At 35.0% G+C, this 27,667-nt stretch overlaps 1 protein-coding gene across 3 annotated transcripts in view; it reads left to right on the forward strand.

The window, feature by feature from the left end:
- RASA2 (RAS p21 protein activator 2) overlaps positions 1–27,022 on the forward strand; it is a 144,465-nt gene extending 117,443 nt beyond the window's left edge. For 2 of the 3 annotated variants that reach the window (XM_035704945.2, XM_025448775.3), the window contains 9 exons: positions 2,167–2,250; positions 2,687–2,764; positions 6,602–6,675; positions 7,193–7,302; positions 20,387–20,469; positions 20,932–21,140; positions 21,844–21,947; positions 22,295–22,484; positions 23,890–27,022. In XM_035704945.2, the coding sequence (XP_035560838.1) occupies positions 2,167–2,250; positions 2,687–2,764; positions 6,602–6,675; positions 7,193–7,302; positions 20,387–20,469; positions 20,932–21,140; positions 21,844–21,947; positions 22,295–22,484; positions 23,890–23,920 (963 nt within the window). In that variant the 3' untranslated portion in view covers positions 23,921–27,022. The remainder of the gene's footprint in view (positions 1–2,166; positions 2,251–2,686; positions 2,765–6,601; positions 6,676–7,192; positions 7,303–20,386; positions 20,470–20,931; positions 21,141–21,843; positions 21,948–22,294; positions 22,485–23,889) is intronic. The other variant, XM_025448776.3, reaches the window with a different exon arrangement.
- The last annotated feature ends 645 nt before the right edge of the window (positions 27,023–27,667 follow it).

Genomic DNA, 27,667 nt, shown 5'->3' on the forward strand with positions numbered 1-27,667 from the left:
TTCTCCAAAATGGGAAAATCTGTATGTGGTTTAAACAGAGGAGAAGAAACCAACAGAAGGGAGAAATTGAAGAAGAAAAAGAGGGCTTGCTAATACCAGATCAGTATCCTGGAGGATTCAGAGTGTCTTAAAAAGAAAAAAGTGATGAGTGTAAACCTTAGAAAAAGAGTAATTTCCTCCTTTGAGATATGGTGAGGTGCATGAAGTTGTTTTGTGTTTTGTAGATTAAAGTAGTCAAATAATAGTAACTTCATTTGGTTCAACCTAATATAAGGAAAAAAGGGTAAGATACGTTGTTTTGAGATTCAACTTCAGTTGAATTTAATAATGTTATAAGACATCTACTAGATGCCGGTGCCAGGCTGTGTGCTAGGTACCAGATGTCCAAGGTACTGGACATCCATGAAAAATTATGATGGTAGCAAGGGAAGAATTTATTTATTTATTTATTTATTTATTTATTTATTTATTTATTTATTTATTTATTTATTTATTTATTTATTTATTTTATTTTATTTTATTTTATTTTATTTTATTTTATTTTATTTTATTTTATTTTATTTTATTTTATTTTATTTTATTTTATTTTATTTTTTTTAAGGGAAGAATTTAGAACAGCTTGTAGGTAGAGTACACTAGGGAATCAATAGTAGCTAAATGATATGATTGTCACATAGTAGTGAGGGCCATGTTGATGTAAACAAATATCTGGTGTGCAGAAATTGTATAAAATACACTTTGTTCTTTTTTTTTTTTTTTTTTAGTTCAGGGAAATAATCTAAAACAGTGATTTAAAAACAAAATTTGAACAGGGAAGTCTTGGTGAAATTCAGTTCAAATTCATTTTATTAGCCATTGTTAAGAACCTTACATTCTTCAAAGGCAGAGAATTGTAAGGACTTTTTGCACAAAAGTGTAATGGAATCCTGGATGTTTTAGCTAAAACATTTCTGAATAACCTTAATTAAGGTGTGTAACTATTTTATCAATATATCATAATGATCATATCCCAGATAGTCCTTTTTTTCCAGATTGTCTTATATCCTGGTCATCTCTTCTTCACATTCACTGTCATTTTTAGTGTGGGAATACTAAAATATTAAGGAATGTAATCAAAAGCTAAACTAAAGCAATTTCTGCATCTGAATTTTCTGAAGTGTGTCTTTTGAGGGAAGATAGTGTTTATTTGAATCTCCAAAATAAAGATATTTAATAGAAGACTTGGTCCTATAGATACATGGATTGGTAGAAACTCATTGGGTTATGTACACTTAAAATCTATTCATTTCACTGTATGTAAGTATACCTCAAGTTTTTAAAAAAAAGGAGGGAGCAAGGTCTCATCTGGGGAACTATTGAATCAATTTTTATTTATATTTAGTTTTTTTCTGGTAGTCAGGCCTAAAAAATACCTTGGATAACAGACCCAAATATTTACTCTGCTTAGATTCTACATGAACCAAATAACTTCTCTCTCTCTCTTTTTTTTTAAAGACTTTATTTATTTATTTGACAGAGAGAACATGAACAGGGGCAGGGGCAGGGGCAGAGGGACAGACTCTCTGTGGAGCAGGAAGCCTAATGTGGGGCTTGATACAGGGACTTTGGGATCATGACCTGAGCCAAAGGCAGACGCCCAACAATTGAGCCACCTAGGCACCTCAGCTTCTCATTTCTTAATTTTAGTTAGGATTTTGCTTCTGTGATGAAAATAATTGATAGTACAAGCTGTATTAGTTATTGAGTAGCCTTAGAGGTGGGTTGAGTAGAGAAAATTTGGAAACTGCCATTTTAAGTTACAAGGTAGAAAAAGTAGATGTGATTCACATTTCAAAAGTTAGTACAATTTGTTCAGTAATCCAAGCTGCCATACTGTCAAAATAACATATATAGTATTAAAGTATGGCTTTCAGAAGTAATGCGTTGTTGAATATAATTACTTTGGGGGGAATTATAAATAACATTTGGCTTCTTTGGTCTCTTAATTGCTTAGTCTAGTGAGTTGTGCCCAGCATAAGTTAGAGTTTAATTACATTGGTGATTTGAATGAACATTTTAAATCACTATTTTAAAGCAATCTAGCCTATTCACTCTCTTCTACCTCTTAGACAGATTCTATTTCTTAAAAACTTAACAGGAGTTTTGTGTCTTTTTTACATTCTTTAGGATGCACAGACAATTCGAACATTAACTCTCATCTCAAAAACCATTCAAACTTTGGGAAGCTGGGGGAGTCTGTCCAAAAGCAAGGTGAGTCTTTATATCTTTTGCTTTGTATTCACACTTCTAAATGTTGTTATACCTTATGATCCCTTTTGTCTTACTCATTCCCTTCCAAATTAAAAACAAAGCAAAACCAAAAATATGCATATACAGATGCAGTAGCGCCTTTTAGACAGCCATTGTGTCTTAGTCACCTGTTAAAGAAGTTTTATTTAAACTATTACATCTAAGCAGAGAGGAGAGAGTCTAGTGAACAGTGCAAGAACCTTGTATTTATTAATCTGTTTGTGCCATACTCATCTAACAGCTGTTGAAAGAAATCCTACTCCAAATCCTATAATTCTCTTGAAATATATGATTAAATCCTTTAAGGCCTTAATCTTCAGCTTAGAAAGATAATTCATTATATTTTTAGTTCTCTATTTAGCATGTATAAATTCTGTGTTGCTTTCTTTTTCCCTAGTCAAGTTTCAAAGAGACATTCATGTGTGAATTTTTCAAAATGTTTCAAGAAGAAGGATATATTATAGCAGTTAAAAAGGTATGATTGTTTTACTCTGGAAGTATTAACATTTCTTATTATACAGCATTGGGGCAATGTTAGCGTTTCATATTATTCCTAGAAGTCAATCCCCAGTTTAAAAAAATAATATTTAAACTGTACGTCAAATGCAAAGAGGCTTTTTCTTCCTTTCTTCTTCCATATAAAACTATGGGATTTCTAGCTGTGGAAATACCTAAATGTTTAACAACAGCTGTTATTGCTGGTGTCTTAGTAACATAAATGACAAATAGCTAGAATTATGGTTTCTTAACAGCACTCTCAACAGTTGGGTCAGATAATTGATTGTGAGGGGCTGCCTTGTGTATTGTAGGATGTTTAGCAGTATGCCTGGCTTCTACCAATTGGATGCCAGTAGGATGCTTCTAGTTTTGACAACCAAAAATGTCTGTAAACATTGCCAAATGTCCCCTGAGGGACAGAACTGTTTCTAATTGAGAACCTCTGGTCTAGGGGTAAGAGTTTAGTATGGTACCTAATGTATAGGGGTACTTGTCATAGTAAAAAATACATGAATTACTGAACATTTTATAAACATTATAGGCTAACGGTAGTGACCTGAGGAAAGTTACTACAAATTAAAATGTATTGTAAATGTACAAAAGACTATAGTATATAATATCCTAACACGAGGCCTACGATATACAAAAATTGCTGTACTTAGAAATTGAGAATGTTTTGAAAGGATTTTTAATTTCTTGAAGTCTTTAGTTCTGAATCATTCTAAACAAAATGTAGCATTATTATAAAACCCTAAAATTTGTAAAGTTTTTTTTTTTTAAGATTTTTATTTATTTATTCATCTAGAGACACAGCTAGAGAGAGAGAGGCAGAGACACAGGCAGAGGAAGAAGCAGGCACCACGCAGGGAGTGCGATGTGGGACTCGATCCCGAGTCTCCAGGATCACGCCCTGGGCTGCAGGCGGCGCTAAACTGCTGCGCCACTGGGGCTGCCCCTGTAAAGTTATTTTGAAGTACATCTAAACTTAGTTTGAAGAAAGTCCTGTGTTATATTTATCATGATTCTGATTTAATGAATCAGAATTAGTAAGGCCATATTTTAAAGATTTCATTCCGTTTTTGTAGCATGATTGATTCAGAGTTGACTGCCAAGAGTATATTTTGTTGAAGTGTATGTTTGTACTTTATATGTGTTTAGAATTCTTACAGGGACCCAGTAAATGAAAATAATAGTTTTTAAAAAATAAAGTCAGTTGGAATTTTTTTCATCTAGAATAGTGCAAGTTCAACCAAAATCTTTTTAAGCAACCATTGAAGGCTTTTGAGGAGAAAGACTTTCAAAAGAATAGGCTAAGGAAAAGCTGCCCTTTTATATGTAGGTCATTGTTGAAACACTTGTGGGACAGTGTAGGCAGACTTTTGTTGGCAAGATTATGATGTACTGTCTTTTGTTTTAGGGTTGTTTTGCCATTTTTTATGACCTAGACTTTGGTAGCAGCTGATTGTTTTTTCCACTGATAAAATCAGAATGTGTAAAGTTGATAATGTCAGTGGAGAAAGTATTTAAGTGTGCCAGGAGTTGAGCCTGTTCCTAATCTGTCCTGTGTCACCCACTCACATTCTCATGGGCTGTCACCATAGTACACTTCCTGTTTCAGATGTGGGTCTAGACTCTTAAAATAGGTTAGGATATTTTGCCCTAATCTAAGAGTTTTCTTTATTATTTACTAGCTAAGTCAGGATATGTGCATTGCTAGAAATTGCAAAAGGCTATGAACCCCAGTTTCTCATTTTGTATTGGTGTACTATTCCCACAGAGTTTAAAAAGGGCAATTTGGATAGTTCTGTTAACAGAGTGACCATATAATTTAGTGTCCAAACCTGGACATTTTAAAGAGTGAAAAAGAATACTACTGATAATATTGGGATCACTGCTATAGACAGGGATGGCCCTGAGCAAATTAGGACCTATATTCACCCTCCCTGTAGTTCATCTTAATTATTGTGTTTTCTTTCACTTTATATAATTGTATTTATCCCATAGTTTCTTATAAATAAAACAAGTGTGATAATTATCTTAAATAATAAATATTTTTCAAATAAGTAAATCTATGCCTTCAGGCAAATGCTGTGAAATGAAATGTTAAAATAAATCTGCTACCCTCTATTAGTGGATGGTCTGTGTCTAAGAACTGGAGATGTGATAAGACACTTGTTTAGTTCCCTTGTATATATATATTTAAGATTATTTATTTATTTATTTATTTATTTATTTATTTATTTATTTGAGAGAGAGTGTGCACATGCACATGAGAATGGAAGGAGAGAGAGAATGTTAAGCAGGGGTTCTACCTAACAACCCTGAGATCATGACCTAAGCCATCATCAGGAGTCAGACACTTTACTGACCGAGCCACCCAGGTGCCCCATTTAGTTCCCTTATATACTTGTTCTGTATCTCCATGTATAATGCAAAAGAAACTCTGTTCTTGTTCATCACTTACCAAGATCTCCTTCTTACGTGCTAGAAGTAAACATTGGAAAAAATTATATGTGTCTTCTAGTGGGCAGTCTTAAGCCAATCTTGAGAGAATATGACTCCACACAAATTCTGGTTTAGATTTAGGTACTTGTGCTTCAATGTTATCTCTATTGGAATGTACTTTTTTTTTTTTTCTCAGTCCCAAGTGGGACAACATAGAAAAGTATAAAGGAAAAAGCAAAGACTAAACACTAAACAAAGAGGTAGCTCATTTATGGGACAAAATAGGATTCCTCTCTAAGAACAAGAATTGTTCCTTGAAATACTAATTTCTCTTTCTCATCAAGAGACAGCCACATGCCAGAAGAAGATGTTGACCTGTCAAGGTAGCATATTCATGAAGCTAACTGCTCTTTACAAGGGTGCCTTGCCATTACTAAAGATGGGTACTCCAAACTTTCTTGAGCCACCACATTCCCATTCTCACCAGGAAGTTTATAACTGGTGATTAGAGTGCCACATTATTCCAGAGAATCCAGTTACATTTCAGTCATAATTGTGGAATACCATCTTTGAGGGGTACAGTCAGTTGTACATAATAGAAATCAGCAAAATCTTTTCTTTAAAGGGCCAGTGAGTAACTATTTTAGGCTTTGCTGGCCACATAAAGGCTGTGCCCCATATTCTTCTTTGTTTCTGTTTTTACAGCCCTTTAAAAATATAAAAACTATTCTTAACTCATAGGACTTACAAAAACAGGCTGCAGGTTGAATTTGGCCCACTGAGCCATAATTTGGTGATCCCTGACCTATAATATAGGTTCACAATCCTGTATCTAAAATCCTGAGGACCAGAGATATTTCAGAATTCAGTTTTTCAGAGTTTTAAAAGATAATAGATGTATGCTGTGTATTATACCCCACTGGGGCCTGGGGTAGCACCCCGTAATCAAACACATTATAGAGCACAATGTATGAATATTCACACTAAATAAGATAAATCCAGACTATGAACAGCCTTTGATAGCTCAGGTTAGGTTGTGCCCCCAAATGATTTTACTGTAAATCAAAAACAAAACAATTCTCTTTATTTAGAGCTTTATAGGTTTCAGAATGATAGCTTAAGGATTGTAGATTGAGCTGTTTTTGTAGGGAAACATATTCTGGGTTTTAAGTAACTTGAGAATAAACTTTTTAGAACACCTATCCAAGGTGTAGCTTAGGAATTCCTCTACAGTTATATATTTTATAAGTTAAAATTATGTGTATTCCTTAAAGAAAAACTTCACCATATTATCAGTGATATTTAAGATAAATTGAATTTTTGACATATGTTATCACAAAGTGTAATTTTTGCTCATTTCCCTGTTTAGTTCTTGGATGAAATTTCATCTACTGAAACTAAAGAATCCAGTGGTACGAGTGAGCCTGTGCACCTGAAAGAAGGGTAATTGAATAAACCTAGAAATTTAAAGTCGTGTCAGTATAGATTTTATATAAGTACAAAAGGCCTGGGCCTGGAAGTGAGGAAATCTAGGTTTTGTTCTCTGTTAGAACTGTTTAATTAACCATCAGGTAAGTTGCACATGGGCGTCATTCCTTGTCCTTAGAGTCCTAGAGTAGCTTTGTAAATATAAGGAGATTGTGGGTATTAGAGTACTTTGAAAAAGTAACAGCACTCTTCAGTCTTGAAGTAATGTTATCATTGGAAATTAAAGGAAAGCTTTAGTTAAAGTTGGCCCCTTTAGTTCTGAATAGCACAATTATAAATATTAAATTAATTAAAGACTTTATTCCATTAGCATGGCCAAAGTGAATGCAGAAGTTATAGATGACAAAGACATTTTTATATACTTATGATCGTACACAGCCTATCATGTCATTTAAAATTTTAAAAAAATGTTTGCTTTGTTTGAACTATTTTAATATCCATAACTAAATTTTCATATCTGTTGTTTTGGCAGTGAGATGTATAAAAGAGCTCAGGGAAGAACTCGGATTGGGAAAAAGAATTTCAAGAAACGGTGGTTCTGCTTAACAAGCAGAGAGCTCACCTACCACAAACAGCCAGGTAGTTGTGTTTATGCTTTATTTTGGGGTCTTTTCCTGGTTCTCAGTGAAGATTTTTTTTTTTCTGCTTAATGTAGCTCTGGCGAACCTTTTGTCTAATATTACTGTAGTATATAGTTTCTTACAGTGATACATACACATTAAGGATACAGTAAATATTTGACAAGTGATACCATGTAAATTCCATTTTTTATCCTCACACATGCTTTGTTTTCTAAAAAAAAAAAAAAACCCTGGTAAATCCCACTTACCTAGAACTTAGAAGTTTCTTTTAAACTCTCAGAGCCAAATTGGTAAGAATCAATATCTAACGAATGAGAGTATTTCAGTAGTTTGCTGGATAACATCAGCACAAAATTTCCACAGTCATATGATAGATTGTGATTCCTATACAGTTATCATATTCATTCTAGACTGTTGGCCAAGCTAGCTTCAAGATGGATGTATAATGATTTGCCTCCTTAAAAAGCACAATGGACTGTTTGGATAAAGAAAGCCATCTTCCTACAGTGTGGTTTGAGGGATTCAGAGAGGTATGGTTTGTCCCTCAGTGGACTGACTCAGTGCCTAAAATGTCCAGTTTTTAAGTTTATTCCTTTGGGGTAATGAATGATCCACAGAAGGCCATTAGCTGGTATCTTAGCAGGAATAACTTAATTACTAAATCGTGGATCACATTTAGTAGAATCCTTTTATTCACGGTGATCAAGATACAAAGATGTTCACTTAAAGCAAGAATCATTTAAAAACAGACAAAAAGATACATACATATCTTAAATATTTATATATACGCTTGCCGAATCTTTTGATAGAGAATCAAGATCTTTTCTTTAAATATGGATCTATAGATTGGATTTCCCCTTTGTGTTTCTTGTGCAAATATACCCATACTGCGTCAATTTTCTGGTTGATTTCTCCAGAGTGAATCCAGAACTTAAATACTTGAAAAGTAATCCAAGTACAGAATCCTATTAGATTTCATGGCAGTCACCCCTAATCTTTTATAGGTGTCTCACCTCATATAAATTGACTTCATATGTGTGTGGATCTCCTTTTTTGAAGCTTTTTAGAGCACTCACCTGATTTTCAAATAAACAGTAACCCTCTTAGTGGAGGGGGCACTTACTTTGTCACTATACATATATATATTTAAGTAAATTATAATTGCAGTATGGAAAAATGGCATAAGTCGGTTTGGGAACAAACCCAATGGAGTTGGTAAATAAAACAGCCTAACCAATGGAAACCAAAGGATCCAAGCTAAACAGATAGTAGTAGCCTGGTAACCACAAGCATTCAGCATCCAATGAGCATCATCTGTTATGTCTTAGAACATGGAGAGCTTCAGTTAATCCATTAGCCCTGTTAGGTAAAGATCTGTTAAGAGAGCCTGTGCTGAAAATTCTGAAATGATAGCAAACACCAGCCATAGGATACTTTCAAGAGAATATAGATTCAATTAAGTAGAATGCTTGAGTGGAGATTTTTGAAGAGTAGAGTCATAAGAAAAATTGTTTCATAATTATTCCTTATTATGGCTCAACCAAAATGACTACGTATGGCCAAATGTATTAGTACGATATAAGAAACCAAAGTCATTTTATTTTTAAGCACCTAGATAATTTGTTATGGCATATCAGTAGTCACATGACTAAAGAGCAATAGGCTACATACATAGTCTTTCAGACAGCACTTTTTAAGGTAACTATATTTTGAATGTTTTGGAAGTTATAGCTTATGTTGAATACTATATAAATGCTCTCACATACATAGCAGCTTTTAAAAAGTAGCTGTCATAATATGCTAATAATGTTTACATTAACAGTGCATTGAAATAAAATTTAAGGGAAGTTAGTCATTTTCCATGAATAAATTAGCTGTTTTTTCTTCATTTAAAGTATTTTCTAACCTAAACTAATATTTAAAGTCTTTTTTGGCTTAGAACTTTAAGAATCAGGTGATAGCTTTGGCCTCTTTCTCCAGAAAAATGCACATACAAACTAGACCTGAGATTTTGCATATAATTTCAATGAATTTGTAGACCCACAGTTCATCTACACTTCTTAAGAACCTCTCTTCTAGCTAGTAAACTTTATGAGGGTAAAATTATATAGAGTGATTAGGCTGCTCTAGATATAAAATAGACACATTAGAAATTACATTGTTTTCAGGCCTTAAGAAATTTAACCTACTGGAATGAGACATTGGAGGAATAAGCTCTGTTACATGAAGTTTCAAGATTATTTACCAAAGCCTACAGTTTTAAGCATCCATGCTTTTTGTTTTAACTATTTTGATGGATTTTTCCAAAATGTATTACATGCTTCCCTGCCTTCTAAAAAAGAATTCATTGAACGTAAGTTAACATTTTCTAGATAACGTGGGGCTGTCATTGATAATTTAATTATTTTGCAGTGCTTTGATTCAGTGGTGTTTTCAGGGCTGCTTATGGATGTGTGCAGCTGTTGACTCCCCAGCTAAATGCCTTGGACTGCTGTGCTTTTTTGCATTCCTATGTTTGCTTTATACAGTTTTTCTCAATCCCCTTTATATTCAGCTTGTTACCTTAAATTTCTTGTGCTGTCAATGAACCATAATGTAACATCTCACTCCTACCTCCATCACGCAACTCCACATTTTTTACCACAGTACACTGTGAGTGAGGATTCAGGTACTGTTTATTAAAATTATGCTTAAGTTTAAAAAGCTTTGATGAAAGACTTAAGGACTTACCTCTATGAAGAAAATGCATGGGCTTTGGATTCTCTGATTGCTCAAGCAAATGTTTCGCTTACTTCCTATTTCCTTGCTGTTTCTGGATAGCCAAGTCTCCTAGCTAAATCTCTTGCTATACTTGCTATCTGACTTTGGTGTCTGAAAGAGTGCCTCCCAAATTTTCTATACATGGCTCTAAATGATTGAGTCTTTCACTCTGTCCTTTTACTGGACACTAGTATTCTGAATCAAGTATTTCTACTACTTAGAATCAAATAGTATGGTCTTTTCCCAATTTAGTGGAAAAGGAATTAATAGAATTTTCTCAATTTTAAGAGTTTTTCCTAAGTAAGTTATGCCTGCTTAGGTGATCACATGTGACTTATCTTCAATACAACTAGATTAATGTGTGGCAAATGAGTGTTATAGGGCACTCAGTCAGCAACCAGTCATGATTATATAGGCAGTTTTTTATGAGCATGTGTGCTTGTGATTATGGCTTTATATTGCTATATTTACAAATGTAGTCATCTTCTATAAGTAAAAGTTCTTCTAGTTGTATGCTGAAATCAATTGAGTTATTGACCTTCCAGCTTCTTCCTTTCCCATCCAGCCAAATCTTTTACATTGTCCATATGTCACTTTATCAAACTAGCTCTTGTAGTTCCTTTAACTTGTACTCTTTTACCTTCATGCTTTTGTATATGCTCTCCCTAGAAATTCCTTTCTTTCCTTCTTTACCTGTGTGATTTGTTGTCCTTTAAGCCTCAGATAAAGTATCAGGTGTTATAGAAGTCACTTATAAGACTCTAGCTACTTTAGTTGAGCTATTCCCTTATTCTGTTTCTGTATTACCTTAGGATAACTCCTGTCACACCAGGTAGTCCTTAGTTTTATCCTTCTTTTCCTCTACTCTGTAAGATCCTCAGTGTCAGGGACCATGCTTTTACTATCCATTAAGCCATATAGTAGATTTTTTTTTTTAAATAAATGGTGTTCTTCAAAGAGCACCATGTCTTCCAGATATATTATCATCTGAATTACTTTAAGAACCACTGCTTTAGGCTTCTAAAATTTCCTCTAAGAGTACTAATAATAGATTATTAACAGATTCATCTCTGAAATTCCATCTGTGCTCTCCAAACTTGATTAGGTATTGTCCACTCTTGGGAGACCTGGTATACATAGCATATACAACTTCCATGTGATATCAGATGTTCTAGTTCATATAGCTTATGGACAATATAAAAGAAACTTTAATGATATTTTAAACATAAATCTCAGTACACTTAGATTTACTTGGTTTTTACCTGGTCATATTTTCACACACCATGTTCTACAGTATTTTTTTCTTTGGTAACTAAAGAACATCATTGTTGCAATCATATGTTGATTCAACAAGTATTTTATGGAGTGCCTACTATGTACAGATGCTGTCCTAGGCTCTGGAGAAAGCCTAGACAAATTAAAATGTTTGCCCTCATGGAATTTTAATCGTGATACACGATGAAAAAAATATATAGTATGTTGGAGATACAAAATGAGATAGATAAAAATAAAGCAGAGAAAGAATAGAGAATGATGGGTTTATGAGGAGAGTTGCAGTATTAAAAAGTCTAACCAGGTAGGGCTTCACTAAGAAATGACATTTGAGCAAAGATCTAAAGATGATGAGTCATGTGGATATTTGGGATAATAGTGATGCATAGTTAACAGCAGCCAGTACAAAGTCCCTGAAACAGAAGCTTGCTTAGAATATTTAGAGATAAGAGAAAGCTCTTATAGCTAAGGGGGGGGGGGGGGAAGAGTAAAGGGGTTCTCATAGGAACTTAGGTCAAAAAGGCTATGGAGAAGCTAGATATTTTTAGGGCTTTGTGGGCCATTCAAAAACTTTGAGTCAAAGATAGAAAGGCATTGGAGAGCTTTAAGGTGAGGAATTACATCATTTGACTTATATATTTTTTTTTAATTTTTTATTTATTTATGACAGTCACACACAGAGAGAGAGAGAGAGAGGCGCAGAGACACAGGCAGAGGGAGAAGCAGGCTCCATGCACCGGGAGCCCGACGTGGGATTCGATCCTGGGTCTCCAGGATCGCGCCCTGGGCCAAAGGCAGGCGCCAAACCGCTGCGCCACCCAGGGATCCCTTGACTTATATTTTAATAGGATCAATCATTCATACCACATGGAGAATAGAATGAAAGGGGTGAGGATATCAGTTAAGAGGCATTGCAGTAATTTAGGGGAGCAAAGATAATGGCTTGGACCAGTTGGTAGCAGTGGAAGCAATAAAAATGGATCACATTCTGGATCTTTTTTAAAGATAGTACTCAGGTAGTTTGCTAAAGGATCAGATACCAAGAGTGGAAGAAAGGCAAGCCAAGGATAACTCCAAGGATTTGGGCTTACATAACTACAGTGATGAAGTTGCCTTTTTAAAAAATAAACAGAGGAGTTCTCAGTAGTGAAGGAACTCGTACAGCCATACGTCAGAGATATGGTGGGTCTGGTTCCAGACCACAGCAATAAAGCTAATTCATAATAAAGTGAGTCAAAAGAATTTTTGGCTTCCAGTGTATATAAAGTTATCTTCACACTCTACCATGGTCTTTTAAGTGTGCAATAGCATAATATCTAAAAAAAAAAAAAAAAAAAAAAAAAGATGTATATACCTTAAATTAAAAATACTCCATTGCTAAAAAAAAAAAAAATGCTTACCATCTTCTGAGGTTTCAGCACAGTGTCATCTTTTTGCTGGTAGAGGGTCTTGCCTTGATGTTTAACTGCTAGCTGTTCAGGGTAGTGTTTGCTGAAGGTTGGGTAGCTGTGGCAATTTCATAAAATTGAAGACAGTTGTGAAATTTGCCTTGAAAAAAATCACTCTTTTCGTGAATGATTTCTCTGTAGCATGTGATGTTGTTTGATAGCATTTTATCCAGAGTAGAACTTCTTTCAAAATTGGAGTCAGTCCTCTCAGACTCTGCCACTGCTTCATCAATTAAGTTTAGGTAATACTTTAAGTCCTATGGTGTCATTTCACCAGTCTTGAATAGATTCCATTTCAAGAAACTACTTTCTTTGCTCATCCATAATAAGACTATTCTCCGATTTAAGTTTTATATTGAAATTACAGCAGGTCAGTCACATCTTCAGGCTCCACTTCTAACTCTAGTTTTCTTGGTCCTTCCAACACATCTGCAGTTATTTCCTCCACTGAAGTTGAACCCCTCAGAGTTATCAATGAGGGCTGGACTCAACTTTTTTCTTCCAAACTCCTGTTAATGTTGATATTTTGACCTCTTCCCATAAATCACAAAAGTTCTTAATGGCATCTAAAATGGTAAATCCTTTCCAGAAGGTTTTCTATTTATGTTGCCCAGACCCATCAGAGGTACCACCATGTTTGGCAGCTATAGCCTTATGAATTGTTAAATCTTATGACTTTAAAGTCAAAATTACTCCTTGATCCATGGGCTACAGAATGGATGTTATGTTAGTAGACATGAAAATAACATTAACCTCATTGTATATCCTCATCAGAGGACTTGGGTGACCAGGTGCATTGTCAGTAAGCCTTAATATTTTGAAAGGAATTTTTTTTTCCGAGCATTAAGTCTGAACAGTGGGCTTAAAAAATATACATCTATACTGTTGTAAACAGATGTGCTGTCATCCAGGCTTTGTTCCAATTATGGAACATAAGCAGAGTGGATTTAGCATAATTTTTAAGGGCCCTAGGATTTTGGAATGGTAAATGAGCATTGGCTTCAACTTAGAGTCAGCTACATTTGCTCCTAACAAGAGAGTTAGCCTGTCCTTTGAGGCTTTGAAGCTTTAAAGCCACGCATTGACTTCTTTCTAGTTGTGAAAGTCCTAGATGGCATCTTCTTCCAATATACGACTTTTTGTCTGCACTGAAAATCTGTTGTTTAGTGTAGCCACCTTTATCAATTATCTTAACTAGATCTTCTAGATAAATTGCTGCAGCTTCTAACATCAGCACTTACTGCTTCACTGTATACTTTTATGTTATGGAGATGAATTCTTTCCTTCTTTTTCTGCTAGCTTCAGACTTTTCTTGTGCAGCTTCCTTACTTCTGTTAGCCTTGATAGAATTGAGTTAAAGCCTTAATTCTAGATTAGGCTTTTGACTTAAAGGAATGTTGTAGCTGGTGTGATCATCTGTCTTGACCACGTAGTCTCCATCATATCAACAATAAGGCTGTTTCAGTTTCTTCATTCATGTGTTCCCTGGAGTAACACTTTTAATTTCCTTCAGGAGGTTTTCTGTTGCATTCACCACTTGGCACACTGTTTGTCACAAGAGGCTTAGCTTTTGGCATTTCTTGGCTTTCACTTGAAGGCTATTGTACAGTTATTAATTGGCTTAATTTCAATATTGTGTCTCAGGGAATAGGGAGGCCCAAGGAGAAGGGGAGAGAGATGGGAGAATGGCTGGTTGGTGGAACATTCAGAACACATACAGTATGTATCAATTAGGGTTGCTGTCTTATATGGGCACAGTTCGTGGTACCTCAGAAGAATTATAATAGTAATATCAAAGAGCACTGATCACCTTAACTAATATAATAATAGTGGAAAAGTTTGAAATATTGTGAGAATTATCAAAATGTGACACAGACGTGAAAAGATCAAATCCTGTGGAAAAATGGTACCAATAGACTTGCTTGATGCAGGGTTGCTACAGACCTTCAATTTATTAAAAACACAACATCTGTTGTGCAATAAACAAAAGTGCAATAAAGCAACATACAATAAAATGAGGTATGTCAGTATTAGACTAACTCTTTCATAGGTAACAATTAACTTGGAAGAATATATAAGACAACTCTGAAGGACTTGACCCTCAAAAATGGGAGTCATGTTGGAATATATTATTACATGGTTTTTCTCTCTGAAGGCACTCCTACCCTGTGCAGTGTGAGATGGCTGAAATTCAAGCAGGAGGCCACATTTTATTGGCTTCAGATGTTGTAAGATACAGCTCACAGCTGCTAGAGAAGCTGGAAATTGAGGGGAAAAAAAGGATGAGCCTTCCAATCTCTATGTGAATGCCCCTGAAATCCTTGGCTGACTCTTCAACTGCTTATACAGGGGGAATTTCAAAGAAGCTACTGAAAAGCAGTAACAGGAAATATTTAAAAAGATGAACAGAGATTTCAATTTCTTTCCTCCTCAGGAAAAACAGTTTGGAATTTTGGAAGGGCTTAATAAACACCCTGAGATTTTCACTGAAAGATCAAAAGGGCAGTGGCTCAGCAGTAAAGACTGTCCTGAGATTAAGAATAAAGTAGAAAACCAAGCCTCAGTGTGATCAACTAATGTAACTGTAACTATTCAAGGGGAAGGTAAATGAATCCAGTCTCTACAGTGTGTCATTCATAATGTCCAGTGTATAATGAAACATTAACAAGTTTGAGAAGAAACAGTAAAACAGAACACATAGTTAAGAGAAGAAGAGTCAGTAATAGATCCCTATGTGGTTTACATGTTATAATTATAGACATGAACTTTAAAGGTATTACAAATACCTCACGGACTTAATGTAAAGGATAGTCATGAGTAAAGAAGGATTTCAGCACAAGAATGTTAGAAACTATTGAAAGGAATCAAATGGAAATCTAGAAGTGAAATGTTTCATTTGAAATATTGAAGAAAAGTTCAGGGAACTTGAAGATAGGTTAATAGAAATTATCCAGTCTAGGAACACAGAGAAAAAAAACTTGGGAGAGAAAAAAACTCTCAGTGGCTTTTGGAACAATATCAGACAGTCTAACATGTGCATGTTTAGTGTCAGAAGGAGAGCAGAGAAAAGAGTAAAGCAGAAAAAAATATTTTAAAGCAATAATGGCCTAAAATTTCGCAAATTTGGTGAAAAATATTATTTTATAGATCTTAGAAGTTCAGTGACCTCCAAGCATGATAAGTACAAAGAAAAGCACGCTTAGACGTATAGTAATTAAACCAGAGACATACAGAAAATCTCGAAAGCAAAGGAACAGAAGACAGATTGCATTAAAGGAGAACAATATAGTTGACAGCTCTCATAAGAAGCAACCAAAGCCAAAAGACAATGGAATGACCTCTTTAAAGTACTGAAGAAAAAACTCTCAACCTAGAATTCTAGTGAAAATTTCCTTTAAAAATGAAAATATCCCTTAGGTAAATGAAAGCTGGGAAACTCCATTGCAAACAGGTTTGCACTGTAGGAATGCTAAAAGAAATTCTTCAGGCTGAAGCGAAATAACACCAGATGGAAACTTAGAGCCACAGGAAGGAATGAAGAATACTAGAAATGATAATTATGTAGATAAATGTAAGAATATCTTTTCTCTTTTCTCATTTTCCTTAAAAAGCAACTGCTTAATAGGCAAAATTTATAACATCGAATTACACAGTTAATAACAAATCTACATAGAAAATATATGACAATAGCACAAAGGAAAGAGATGGAGTAAGTTATTGCAAGGATCTTATATTTTATGTGGAGTGACACAATAATTTTAAGTAGACCATAATGAGTCAGGGCTGTATACTATAATCTCTAGAACAAAAACATTTTTAGAAAAAAGTATAGCCCATTCCCTCTCCCTTACCCAAAAAGTAAATAAATAAATGGGGCAGGAGAGGAAGAACAGAGGAGCAAAAATCAGATGGAATAAATAGGAAACAAAATGAAACAAAAAAACAGCAAAATGATAGTGTAAACACAACTGTTATCAATAATTACAATAAATGGAACATCATATCCAAGATCAGGAGCAAAGCAAGGATTATCTATTTTCATCTGTTCTATTTAACATTTTACTGGAGATTGGGCCAAAAAAAGAAAGGAAAGAAAAGGTATACATAGGATATCCTAAAGAGTCTTCAAGTACTTGATGCAATAAGTGAATTTAGTGAGGCTGTGGGATACATGATTTGTATATACAAATCAACTGTATTTCTATAAACTAGAAGGAAACAGTCAGAAAATGAAGTTTTAAGAATATCATTTACAGTAGGAGTCTCCTCCCCAAAAAGGATTTATTCCTAATTAGGAATAAATTTTTTTTAATTTTTTTTATTTATTTATGATAGTCACAGAGAGAGAGAAAGAGAGAGAGAGAGAGGCAGAGACACAGGCAGAGGGAGAAGCAGGCTCCATGCACTGGGAGCCCAAGTGGGATTCGATCCCGGGTCTCCAGGATCACGCCCTGGGCCAAAGGCAGGCGCTAAACCGCTGCGCCACCCAGGGATCCCAGGTTTGCTAGTTTCCATTATTGCTGGTGAGAATTTTTATGTCTTCTGAATCTGTCTTGATTCTTCTCCCTCGTAACTCTTTGGAATTTCTTTAGCCTTCAAGTTCTGATATTTTACTCCCCAGTGTGAGGTTATGGACTCTTTCCTTCCATGCTGCTGAGCACTTGTTGGATCCTTTCAATCTGGAGATTCCTGTTTTTTAGCTCTGGGATATTTTCATTGATAATTTTCTCCCGAACACTCTTTCTATTCTGTTTCTGGAATTCTTATTAGGTATTGAAACTTCTACATCCATCCATCATGGCTCTTAACTTTTTTGACTTTCTCCTTTGTCCTTTTGTATTGGATTTGTAAGAATCCTCAGTAAAATCTTCTATTTTACTAATCATGTGCAATTCATCTCATTTAACACCAGTAACTCTAATGACATTATGATAGTATATGTGTCTGGGAGCAATATACTTTGTCTATATATTCTATGTTAGAATTTGCCCAGAAATGAACAAATAATAGCAGTTCTGGAGTATATGATTGCTTCGTGTATTAAACAAATCTAAAGATGGAAACGTCCTGTGAAATTACTAAATTCTCGGATTTTCTGTGGTGCTACTCCATGTAGATCAGTACACACTTTATTGGAGGCACTTTATTGGATCCCTCAGTACACACTTTATTGGAGGCACTTTATTGGATCCCTCAGTTCCCCAAACGTTATCCTCTTTGTTCTATGTATGTCTCTCTTTCAGGGTGCTAATTTTCTTCATTGTTTGGTGACCTTTTGGTGATTTGCTCATCTTTGTGTTTTTACACTCTTGCTTCAGTGTTCAGTAGCTTACTGCCAAAGATCCTGAGGGAGGTACAGGACAAGTTTCTGAGGGGCAAGGCTGCTACTTGTCTTCTGGTATGGGTGCTCTCCTTCCCTCCTGAGGGTCAGTGAGTACCTGGGACATAGCAGTGCTCTGCAATCCCAGTAGGTGTCATTACTGCATAGGCTGGGACATAAACCTCTGTTGACCGCTGTTTAGTACAAGCTGAGGGACAGGGAGCTCTCCCAGGTACAGTTTACCTATTAATCATCCTGATGTATGTCTGAGAGAGAGAGAGAGAGTGTGTGTGTGTGTGTCCTTGTGTCCCCAAACCCCAGCTGTCTATGTCCAATGATTCTGACTTGAAGCTGTCTTCTAACTACTCCTACTTTTGCAGATGTCTTTTCCTACATGTGGTTCAGGCTATGACTTCCTTCAGTTTATTCTCCCCTCCCCTTGCTGCCATAAATTTGATCTTGTCTGCTTCCAGGAGACTGCTGATAGTCTTTTCTTATTTTTTGATGCACTTATGTTTTATATTTTTTGAATTTAAATGTTTCCTGAGGGGCACCTGGGTGGCTCAGGTAGTTAAGTGTCTGCCTTGGGCTCGGGTCATGATCTCAGGGTCCTGGGATCGAGCCCCACATGTGGCTCCCTGCTTAGCAGGGAGCCTGCTTCTCCCTTTCCCTCTACTGCTCCCCTTGTTCCTGCTCTCTCTCTGTGTCAAATAAATAAATTAAATATTTTTAAAAAATAAAAAAATAAATGTTTCCTGAAAAAAGTTTTCTGTAACCACCCATTTAAAGTAACTGCCCAGTAACTTTCTATTATATCACCTCAGGTTATTTTCATTATAGTATTCATCTCTACCTAATATTTGTCTTTTGTCAGTCTTCACAGACCTAAATGCAAACTTCATTAGGGAGGGGCCTTATATATTCTATTTACTGCTGTATCTAAAGTAGTTAGAATAGTGTCTGGTATATACTAGACATTAAATGTATGATACGTGAACTAAGTAACTTTATCTTTTTTTTAAAATTGTATATCACAACTGCTTGAATTATACAAATTTTAGATTTTATACCAGCAACCAGGCTTAATGCATATTTTAGTTTAACCTCTCTGTTCAAGACCCAAAATAGTGATCCCTGGGTGGCGCAGCGGTTTAGCGCCTGCCTTTGGCCCAGGGCGCGATCCTGGAGACCCGGGATCAAATCCCACATCGGGCTCCCGGTGCATGGAGCCTGCTTCTCCCTATGCCTATGTCTCTGCCTCTCTCTCTCTCTCTCTCTCTCCCTCTCTCTCTCTCTCTCTCTCTGTGACTATCATAAATAAATAAAAATTTTTTTAAAAAAAGACCCAAAATATTTATTAACCAAATAATTGTCTTTGACCAGAAAACTATACATTAATCCATGGACCAGTACGAACATAAAGTTCTTAACTTCTAGCACTTCAGTATACATGTCATTAAACTCTGCTTTAAGCTCTGAGAGAATAAAAGCAAAGCGTCGGTTTTTCTGAGAACATTACAAGATGACCAGGAAAAGTCATAATTATAGTATCTATGACTGTATGAAATATGGTCTTTTCTCAGGTAAATTGTAAATCAAAATGCATCATATCATCATGTCATATTATAATGGAGCTCTTTTAGCAAACTCAGATTCTTAAATTAGGTAAAGGATTGATTCACTCTCTACCAAATAAAATTTTACTTTTGTTCCCTGTGTATCTTAGAGTAAATTTGGTAGTTCTAGTCATCTGACCAGCCAGTATATGATAGAAAAAAACAATTTTTTAACTTAAAGTCCTGTTAATCATTCAGTGATTGAATCAATCATTCAATGTTAATCCCTTACATATTAGACTGTAAAACAGAAAATCCACTTAGCAGTCTGATTCACTTCTTACGTGAGAACTCCCTTGAAAGAAAACTCCATGTCTGGACATGTTTTGAGCAGGCCTATACTGCTAAGTATATTACTTTTTCAGTTCCCATAAAAAATATGGTAACATTTCAATTTTCTGCGAGACCAAATTTATTCCCACATTTTTCCTTTAAAATGTTTTAAATTTTATATTGAAAAGGGTAAAGAGAAAGTCACTTTATAGAAAGCAAGAAAAATGCGTTTGTTCCATAAAACAAAGAATGCTTATATGTTCATCACTTGGAAATCTTTAGGTTACTTATATTCCTGCTATGAAGAGGATGAGCTTATTAAACTTTACAGAATTAACCTCACCTTTATAATTCTGATGCAAATCATTTTAATTTTGTTCTTCTTTTAAAACTTAGGCAAAGATGCAATTTACACAATTCCAGTAAAAAACATTCTTGCTGTGGAAAAACTGGAAGAGAGCTCTTTCAATAAGAAAAATGTAAGTTACATGATTAATTATATAAAGCTTTTTAAATTGCACATATTACTTGATGGAAAATTTTCAAGGTTTTTATATTTGCTATTAATCATTAATATTTTATAAGTGCTGGCTAGAACTGTCAAAATTGTCCATTATTGCTCCTGAAATGTCCACTATGCTCAAATTTAAAATTTTTTTAATAAATTTATTTTAATTTTAAATAAAATTGTTCATTGTTGTTGATGCCTTATATAGTGTGCCTAGCCTATTAAGTTTAAAGGTACTTTTCTCAGTACTACTTAGTACTTTGTGACACAGATTGTCCTTGGAACTTACTGGAAAAGTAACAATTTGTAAGATACCTGAGCAGCAGTTATCTAGCCAAGCAAACTATATATTTCTTTTATATATCTTTTTCTGTTTGTGCTGTGTTGATTTTTAGACTCTGTTACTAACTTTTTATCTTAATTGCCTATGAAGATGTTCCAAGTAATACATATGGAGAAACCACTCTATGTCCAGGCAAATAATTGTGTAGAAGCTAATGAATGGATAGACGTACTCTGCAGGGTGAGCCGATGCAATCAGAACAGGCTCAGCTTATATCATCCCTCTGCGTATCTAAATGGAAACTGGCTCTGCTGTCTGGAGACCAGTGAAAGTGCCCTCGGCTGCAAGCCATGTACTGCGTAAGTTTCTTTCTGATTAAAAAAAGCAATATTTCAAGTGTGGTATATCAATAGAATGGAATATTATTTGGCCATAAAATAGAATAAAGTATTGATACAGGCAACATGTATGGACCTTGAAAATAGGCTAAAAAGCCAGAAACAAAGGCCATATATATACTATATGATGACATTTATATCAAGTATCCAGAACAGGTAAAATTATAGACAGAAAGTAAATGAGTGGTTGCGGTGGCCTAGGGGGAGGGAGGTTTGGGGAGTACTAATGGATGCAGGGTTTCTTCTTGGGATAATGAAAATGTTCTCAAATAAATAAATAATGGTTGGCACAAGTCAAAAAAAGTGGGGTGGGGGGGTCAATGTTGAAGTAGATGCACAAGCCTGAGCAAGGAAGGGCTTGGTATTCTCTAATTGTATAGAACACCTGTTGTAGCCCTATGGACTTAAGAAGTAATATATTGCTTTTGTGATGAAGCGTAGGTGTTATGAAAATGATTTCTCTTTTGATTGGATTTTGGATTAGAGTTCTATAATAACCAAACCTCTCTTGTCCCCATTTTATTAAATTGTCAAACGAGACTAGATTTCTGAGGTTCCTTCTGCGAAGTTCTGAGGTTCTGATTTTAGTCTCAAGTTAGCCAAAGTCTTCGGCACGTTAACAAAATGGAATTTTTCAATGACTTTAATTTCATTTTTATCATAGAGGTGTCCCAGCAGACATCCAAATAGATATTGATGAAGACAGAGAAACAGAAAGAATTTACTCCCTTTTTACCCTCAGTTTACTTAAGCTGCAGAAAATGGAAGGTAAATATGCAATTAAAATATTTTTATATAACCATGATCCTTCACTACCAATTCCTGAAATAATTGCTTTGGCATTATCTTAAAGTTAAAAATACTCGTAGCTTTACCAAAATATTACTTATGTGGACGTTGATAAACTCCTAAATGGGCGTTTTTCATAGGCACTCAAGAAGATACTGGTTTTGCATAAATGTGTTGTTCATAATTAATAAAATGAAAGTATGTGATATATCTGTGCATTTGCAGGGGGAAGTCTTCCCAGCTTGAGATGCTCAAGAAATTCTTATGCTAAAAATTGGATTTATGGAACTTAGTTTTCTGATCAGAGATTTTACTGTTCTTTGTAGAGGCTTGTGGAACTATAGCGGTCTACCAAGGACCACAAAAAGAGCCTGATGATTATTCTAATTTTGTAATCGAGGATTCTGTAACAACCTTTAAGACAATTCAGCAAATAAAAAGCATCATAGAGAAGCTAGATGAACCTCATGAAAAGTATAGGAAGAAAAGATCAAGTAGTGCAAAATATGGAAGCGAGTAAGTATTTTTTAAGATACTTAAAACAAACAGACAAAAAGATACTTAAAACATATTTTTAAGCATTGTTTGAAATTCCAGATACTAAAAAAAAAAAATTCCAGCTACTACTTTGTACTTATACCTGACACGCAGGCTTCCTGCTCACCTTCATCTTTCAAGACCCAGCTCTGAACCTTCCTCTTGTGCAAAAGTTCCCCTGGCCACTCACACAGTGATCTTTGCAGTTCTGGTATTGTTTCATTATGTTGGTGGTGTACTTTATCACCACTTCTAATGTTAAAATTAATTATTTCATTAAATCACTTAGTAGCTTGTTTTTGTTTTACCCTTCCTCTTCCATCTTAATATTTTCTACAGTGCCTTATACATACTAAGTACTAAAAAAAAAAAAAAAAAAAAATCAACTGTGACAGTGATCTAAGTATTTTATAGTTGATTCTTTGGACCCATCTCAGAAATAGGTGAATATCACAGTGGATGACAGCAGCAACATTTAACGCTTTACTAGGAGCTTAGTCCACTACCAGGCGCTGTTTCCTACTATCTTATATCGTATCATTTAGAGTGTTTTTAGAATCCCCATTTAAGTGGCTTAACCAATAGGAAAAAAATTTTTTTAAGATTTTATTTACTTATTTGAGAGAGAATGAGCGAGAGCACACAAGTGAGGGGGAGGGGCAAAGGAAGAGGAAGAAGCAGGCTGCCCTATCTTCTCTACATTAGTGTAATTGGTTCTCTTCTAACAGTGCTAATACAATTTCCTTGGAGTCCCCAGAAATTTCCATTTGAGGTCCTATCCAGTGCTTGACCACCCTTCTAAAATCGTACCTATCCCTCCCCTCCCTCCCTCTCTCTCTCTCTACCTTTTCCCACCTTTATTTTTCTCTAAAACAAAATATCAGCATCTCAGGGCAGCTGGGTGGATCAGTTGGTTGAGTGTCCAGTTCTTGATTACCACTCAAATCGTGATCTCGGGGTTGTGGGATGGAGCCCCACCTCCGTCTCCATGCTTAGCGGGAGTCTGCTTCTTTCCTTCTGACACTCCTTCTATGTGCACAGTTGCTTGTGCTCTCTCTCTCAAATAAATAAATCCTTTTTAAAAAAAAAAGTCGGTTTCTCTTGTATTACATAGTTTGTTTGTTTTACTTTCCCAATACCAGAAAGTAAGCTCTATGAGAGCAAGATTTTGTCTATTTTGTTCACTGCTATATCCACAGCTGCTAAAATAGTGCCTAAGATTTAATAAGTGATCAGTAAATACTGGAATTAATGAAATAAGACTTGAATGAGAGATTATCAAGGGGAAATTATAAACACTTAATGGATACTGTAAGATAATTTGTAACTTATTAAAGTGTTATATATTTTAACTTTTGGAAAATGGTTTTCTTTTATTTTCTAGAGAAAATCCAATTGTAGGAAAAACATCTTAGAGTATGGCCAACTGATTCAGAAGAACTGGAAAATACTATTTTTGTTGGAGTTTTTCAATTCATCATTTATTTTGCTCCTGGTATTTAAGAATGAACATTGGCTTCAGTGTCAACTGTATTCACATTGTATTTAATATTTAATAATTGAAAGTAACTGGGAATCCTGGTATTGATGCATTACTAGAGAATATGAAACTCAGGATTCCCTTCATATCTTACATGTCAAAAGCCGTGTGTTTGCAGCTTCTTTTTAATAGAATCTTCCTAAAGAAGCTTTGTAACAAAAGGAGAACTCCTCCATAGCAAGAAACCATCTCTTCTTGTAACACTCCATGTTCTGTGAACTTTTCACTACCATTAGTGCCTGCTCTATACTGCCAGTGTTGTGTTTTACTAGAAAATCCAATCCATGACAATTCAGAGCTTTCCATTTAGTTCATCTAGACCCTCCCTCTTCACAAAAGAAAATAGAGAGATTTTCATCTGTTAGTCATTAACAATTATATTAGGGACTTTAGAAAACTGCCAGAGCATCCTTGAAGGTTGGTAGATCCTTTTGCCTATTTAAAGATGTAAACAGAACTCAGACAGGAGGAATCAGGGAACATGTACTGTTGTGTGCATCTTGTTTACATTTGGGATGAGTGATGGCAGATGAAATACAGTGAGACCACTAAATTTTTTTTCATTGTTTTAAATATCAGGTACTCATTTTCTTGATTTGAGAGCTCGAGTTAACATGACTTGTAAGGACATCTCTTCTGGAAAAGAAGAGACAGTAGCCAATGGAAGAAGGTGATGGGGGAATCATTTGACTTCACCTGTTATTCCATGTTATTATAAGAGCCACCATAAGGACACTCTCCTCCTAGTGAGAGGGTGAGAGCTAACTCGAGAACAGTCACTCGGCGCACTTTAATAATCTGGGCTGCCCCAGATTATATTTTAGATACTATATGGTATCTAATCTTTATGATCAGTTGAATGATCAGTGTCTAAGTCTAGAAATAGTGCTTTCCTGAAAATGTTTATATTTCATTGCTGTTTTCTTATTGCCTGCTAGCCAAATGGAGTTTGGGCAAGCAACTGTTTGAATCCTATTTTTCCCTAATAATTTACTTTTATCCTAGAAACCATAATTGTAAATAAGCAGTCGAAGCAAGTTGCCTCCTTGAAGTTAAGAGGGATACACATTGCTTCATCAGTATTAAAAACCATGGTACTCTTATTTTGTCTTTTTAAATTGAAAACATTTTCTAAATGTGGTACTTTAAACCTTGGAGTATTTACATATTTCTGTTTAAAACTGTGACTTATTAATGTAAGTCTAGCTAGTAGTGCTTTTTTTTTGTTTGTTTTCCTGAGCATAAGCTATATTTCAGGATACACTTTGCCAATTATGTTATTGGTGAGTAATTTTTTAAATTATATTGTTACTAAGGAATTTTTTTAAAGACCATTGGCACACAATCAGAGTTGTTCCATAAATGATTATAACTGAGCAATGTATTTCTCTAAATGACTTGTTAAAATCAATTGGTTTTATTTAAGAATCAGTCCTAGTCTCCATTATGGTAGGTTTATTCCTAGCCCACTTTAAAGACAAGTTTGAAAGACTCCTTTAAATTTTATGAGTTTGTATGTTACATAAATTACACTGATTTATAAATGTGAAAGAATTTAACCATTTAATAAATTTCTCATTGCTGAATTTCATTCAGGTTGAAATTTCCTCTTAAGAGTCTCTGAGATGTCTACCTGAAAAGGACATGTGAGCATTGCCAAGTACCACTCTACTATGCTTTAATGGCTGTTTTAGCCCTCTGCTATTTTTTCAAGGCAAAAGAAATATTTTTAAAATATTTCTGATATCAAATCCCCAATCATGATTGCTCTTAAAGATCATGGCATTATCAAAGGGATCAAGGCTGTGTGAATACATAACTCTGAATTAGAAGAGAAGAGTTCAGTCATATAGTTTTCTTCACATGACACTTTTAAACAGCCTATTTGACTGGAATTAACCAGCTTTGGCACAGCCAAAAAGAAGTAATGTGAAATTAAATTAATTTTCTTTGAAAGTCTACTGAAATAAGAGACCAAGTCAGTAGGACCCTAAGATAACCTAGGTACTTGCTTCCAAGGGCCTCATTCCTCTGCTATTACTTATGGTACTTTGATTTTTGCTACCATGCTTTTTCTGCCTTTTCCACACTTGAAAAAAAAATACCTGGCAGCTCACTTCACCCTAAAAACTCAAAAATGCCCAGAAGGAGAGAAAAGGATGATTTGAAGAAACTCTTGCCGTAAATGCCAGTTCTGGTTCTTAGTTTAGCCATTTCCACCAGTTGCAGTTGTAGTGATCTGTTTATCTGTTATTGTTTGTTGTGGCTTTTTTTAGTTTGGTTTTTTAATATTCATTTAATAAGATGATGGCAATAGCAAAGTTTTCTATCCCCAGGAATATAATTTATCAAACTAAATGATTTTATTTGCCAAAGAAATATGTTTATGTCACGGGTAATAAATAGTTAAGTGTCCAAACTAGGATTTCTTTATTATTAAAAAGAAAAAAGTGATGAATGATGTGGCTTTTGTTTGTTTCTGAAGCCTAATTTCATTCGTTTTCAGAAAGGCTCATTCATGCCAGATTTTAGAAAACAGATTTTTTTTTTCCTTTTTTTTCTTTCTTTCTTTCTTTTTTCTTTTTTTTTTTTTTTTTTTTAAGTAAAAGCACCTTTAATTTGTTCTAACGGTACATCTGTAATGACAATGCTACAAAAAAACCTTTTAGGTGTCCTTACAGTATGTGAAAAGTACAGGACTCATTCTAGAGTTAAATTACCTGTCTTGACCCATATTATCTGCTTCCATTTTTATTAACTTGGAAATTAATATGTTGCTAGTAATATTGGTTTTTATAGTGTCCAGTTTGAATATGTAAGTTATCAAAATTTAATGTCGTGAATTTGTGTAACCATGTTGTATTGTTGAGAATGTATTTTTATTTAAATTTTATTTTCTTATCAAGAGTATTATAAAAATTAAAACTTTTGTAACTGTCGCTTGGAAATAACTCAAATAAATTACAAGAAGCCTGTCTATTTTCTGTGAGACCTTACTTTCTTACTGATTTAGGAGTTCTTGGGATGCCTGGGTGGCTCAGCAGTTGAGTGTCTGCCTTCAGCCCAGGGTGTGATCCTGGAGTCCCAGGATCAAGTCCCACCATCTGGCATCTGGCTCCCTGCATGGAGCCTGCTTCTCCCTCTGCCTGTGTCTCTCCCTCTCTCTCTCTCTCTCTCTCTCTCTCTCTCTCTCTCTCTCTCTGTGTCTCATGAATAAATAAAATCTTTAAAAAAAAATTCATGTTGAAAAAAAATTATTCTTGTTTAAAATTATTGTACTTCACCTATTCATAAGGAAATAGCAAACATGAAACATCCTCAGTAAGGAAGAACAAAAGGGCTCAAGATTGTTGTCTTGCACTTAATTAGGCTGATTTTTTATGTAATATTACTAATTCAACAGACTTGAGGACCGGACCTACAGTATGGATCCCTTCATTCGCAATAGCTGTGCACATCCAGTGTGCAGGAATGTATTCCCCTCCTGTCTGGGTAAGTGGTTCAGAGCTGACTTTTTTAGCCTATGTTTTTGAAGAATCCCATGTTCTGCTTTTCTCAAAAAAGTTGACATCAGCTTCTGGTTATTCAGGGCTTGCATTGACTCCTGCACATTAGCCTTCCC

The sequence above is a fragment of the Canis lupus genome, chromosome 23, assembly GCF_003254725.2.
Source record: "Canis lupus dingo isolate Sandy chromosome 23, ASM325472v2, whole genome shotgun sequence".
Lineage (NCBI taxonomy): Eukaryota > Metazoa > Chordata > Mammalia > Carnivora > Canidae > Canis > Canis lupus.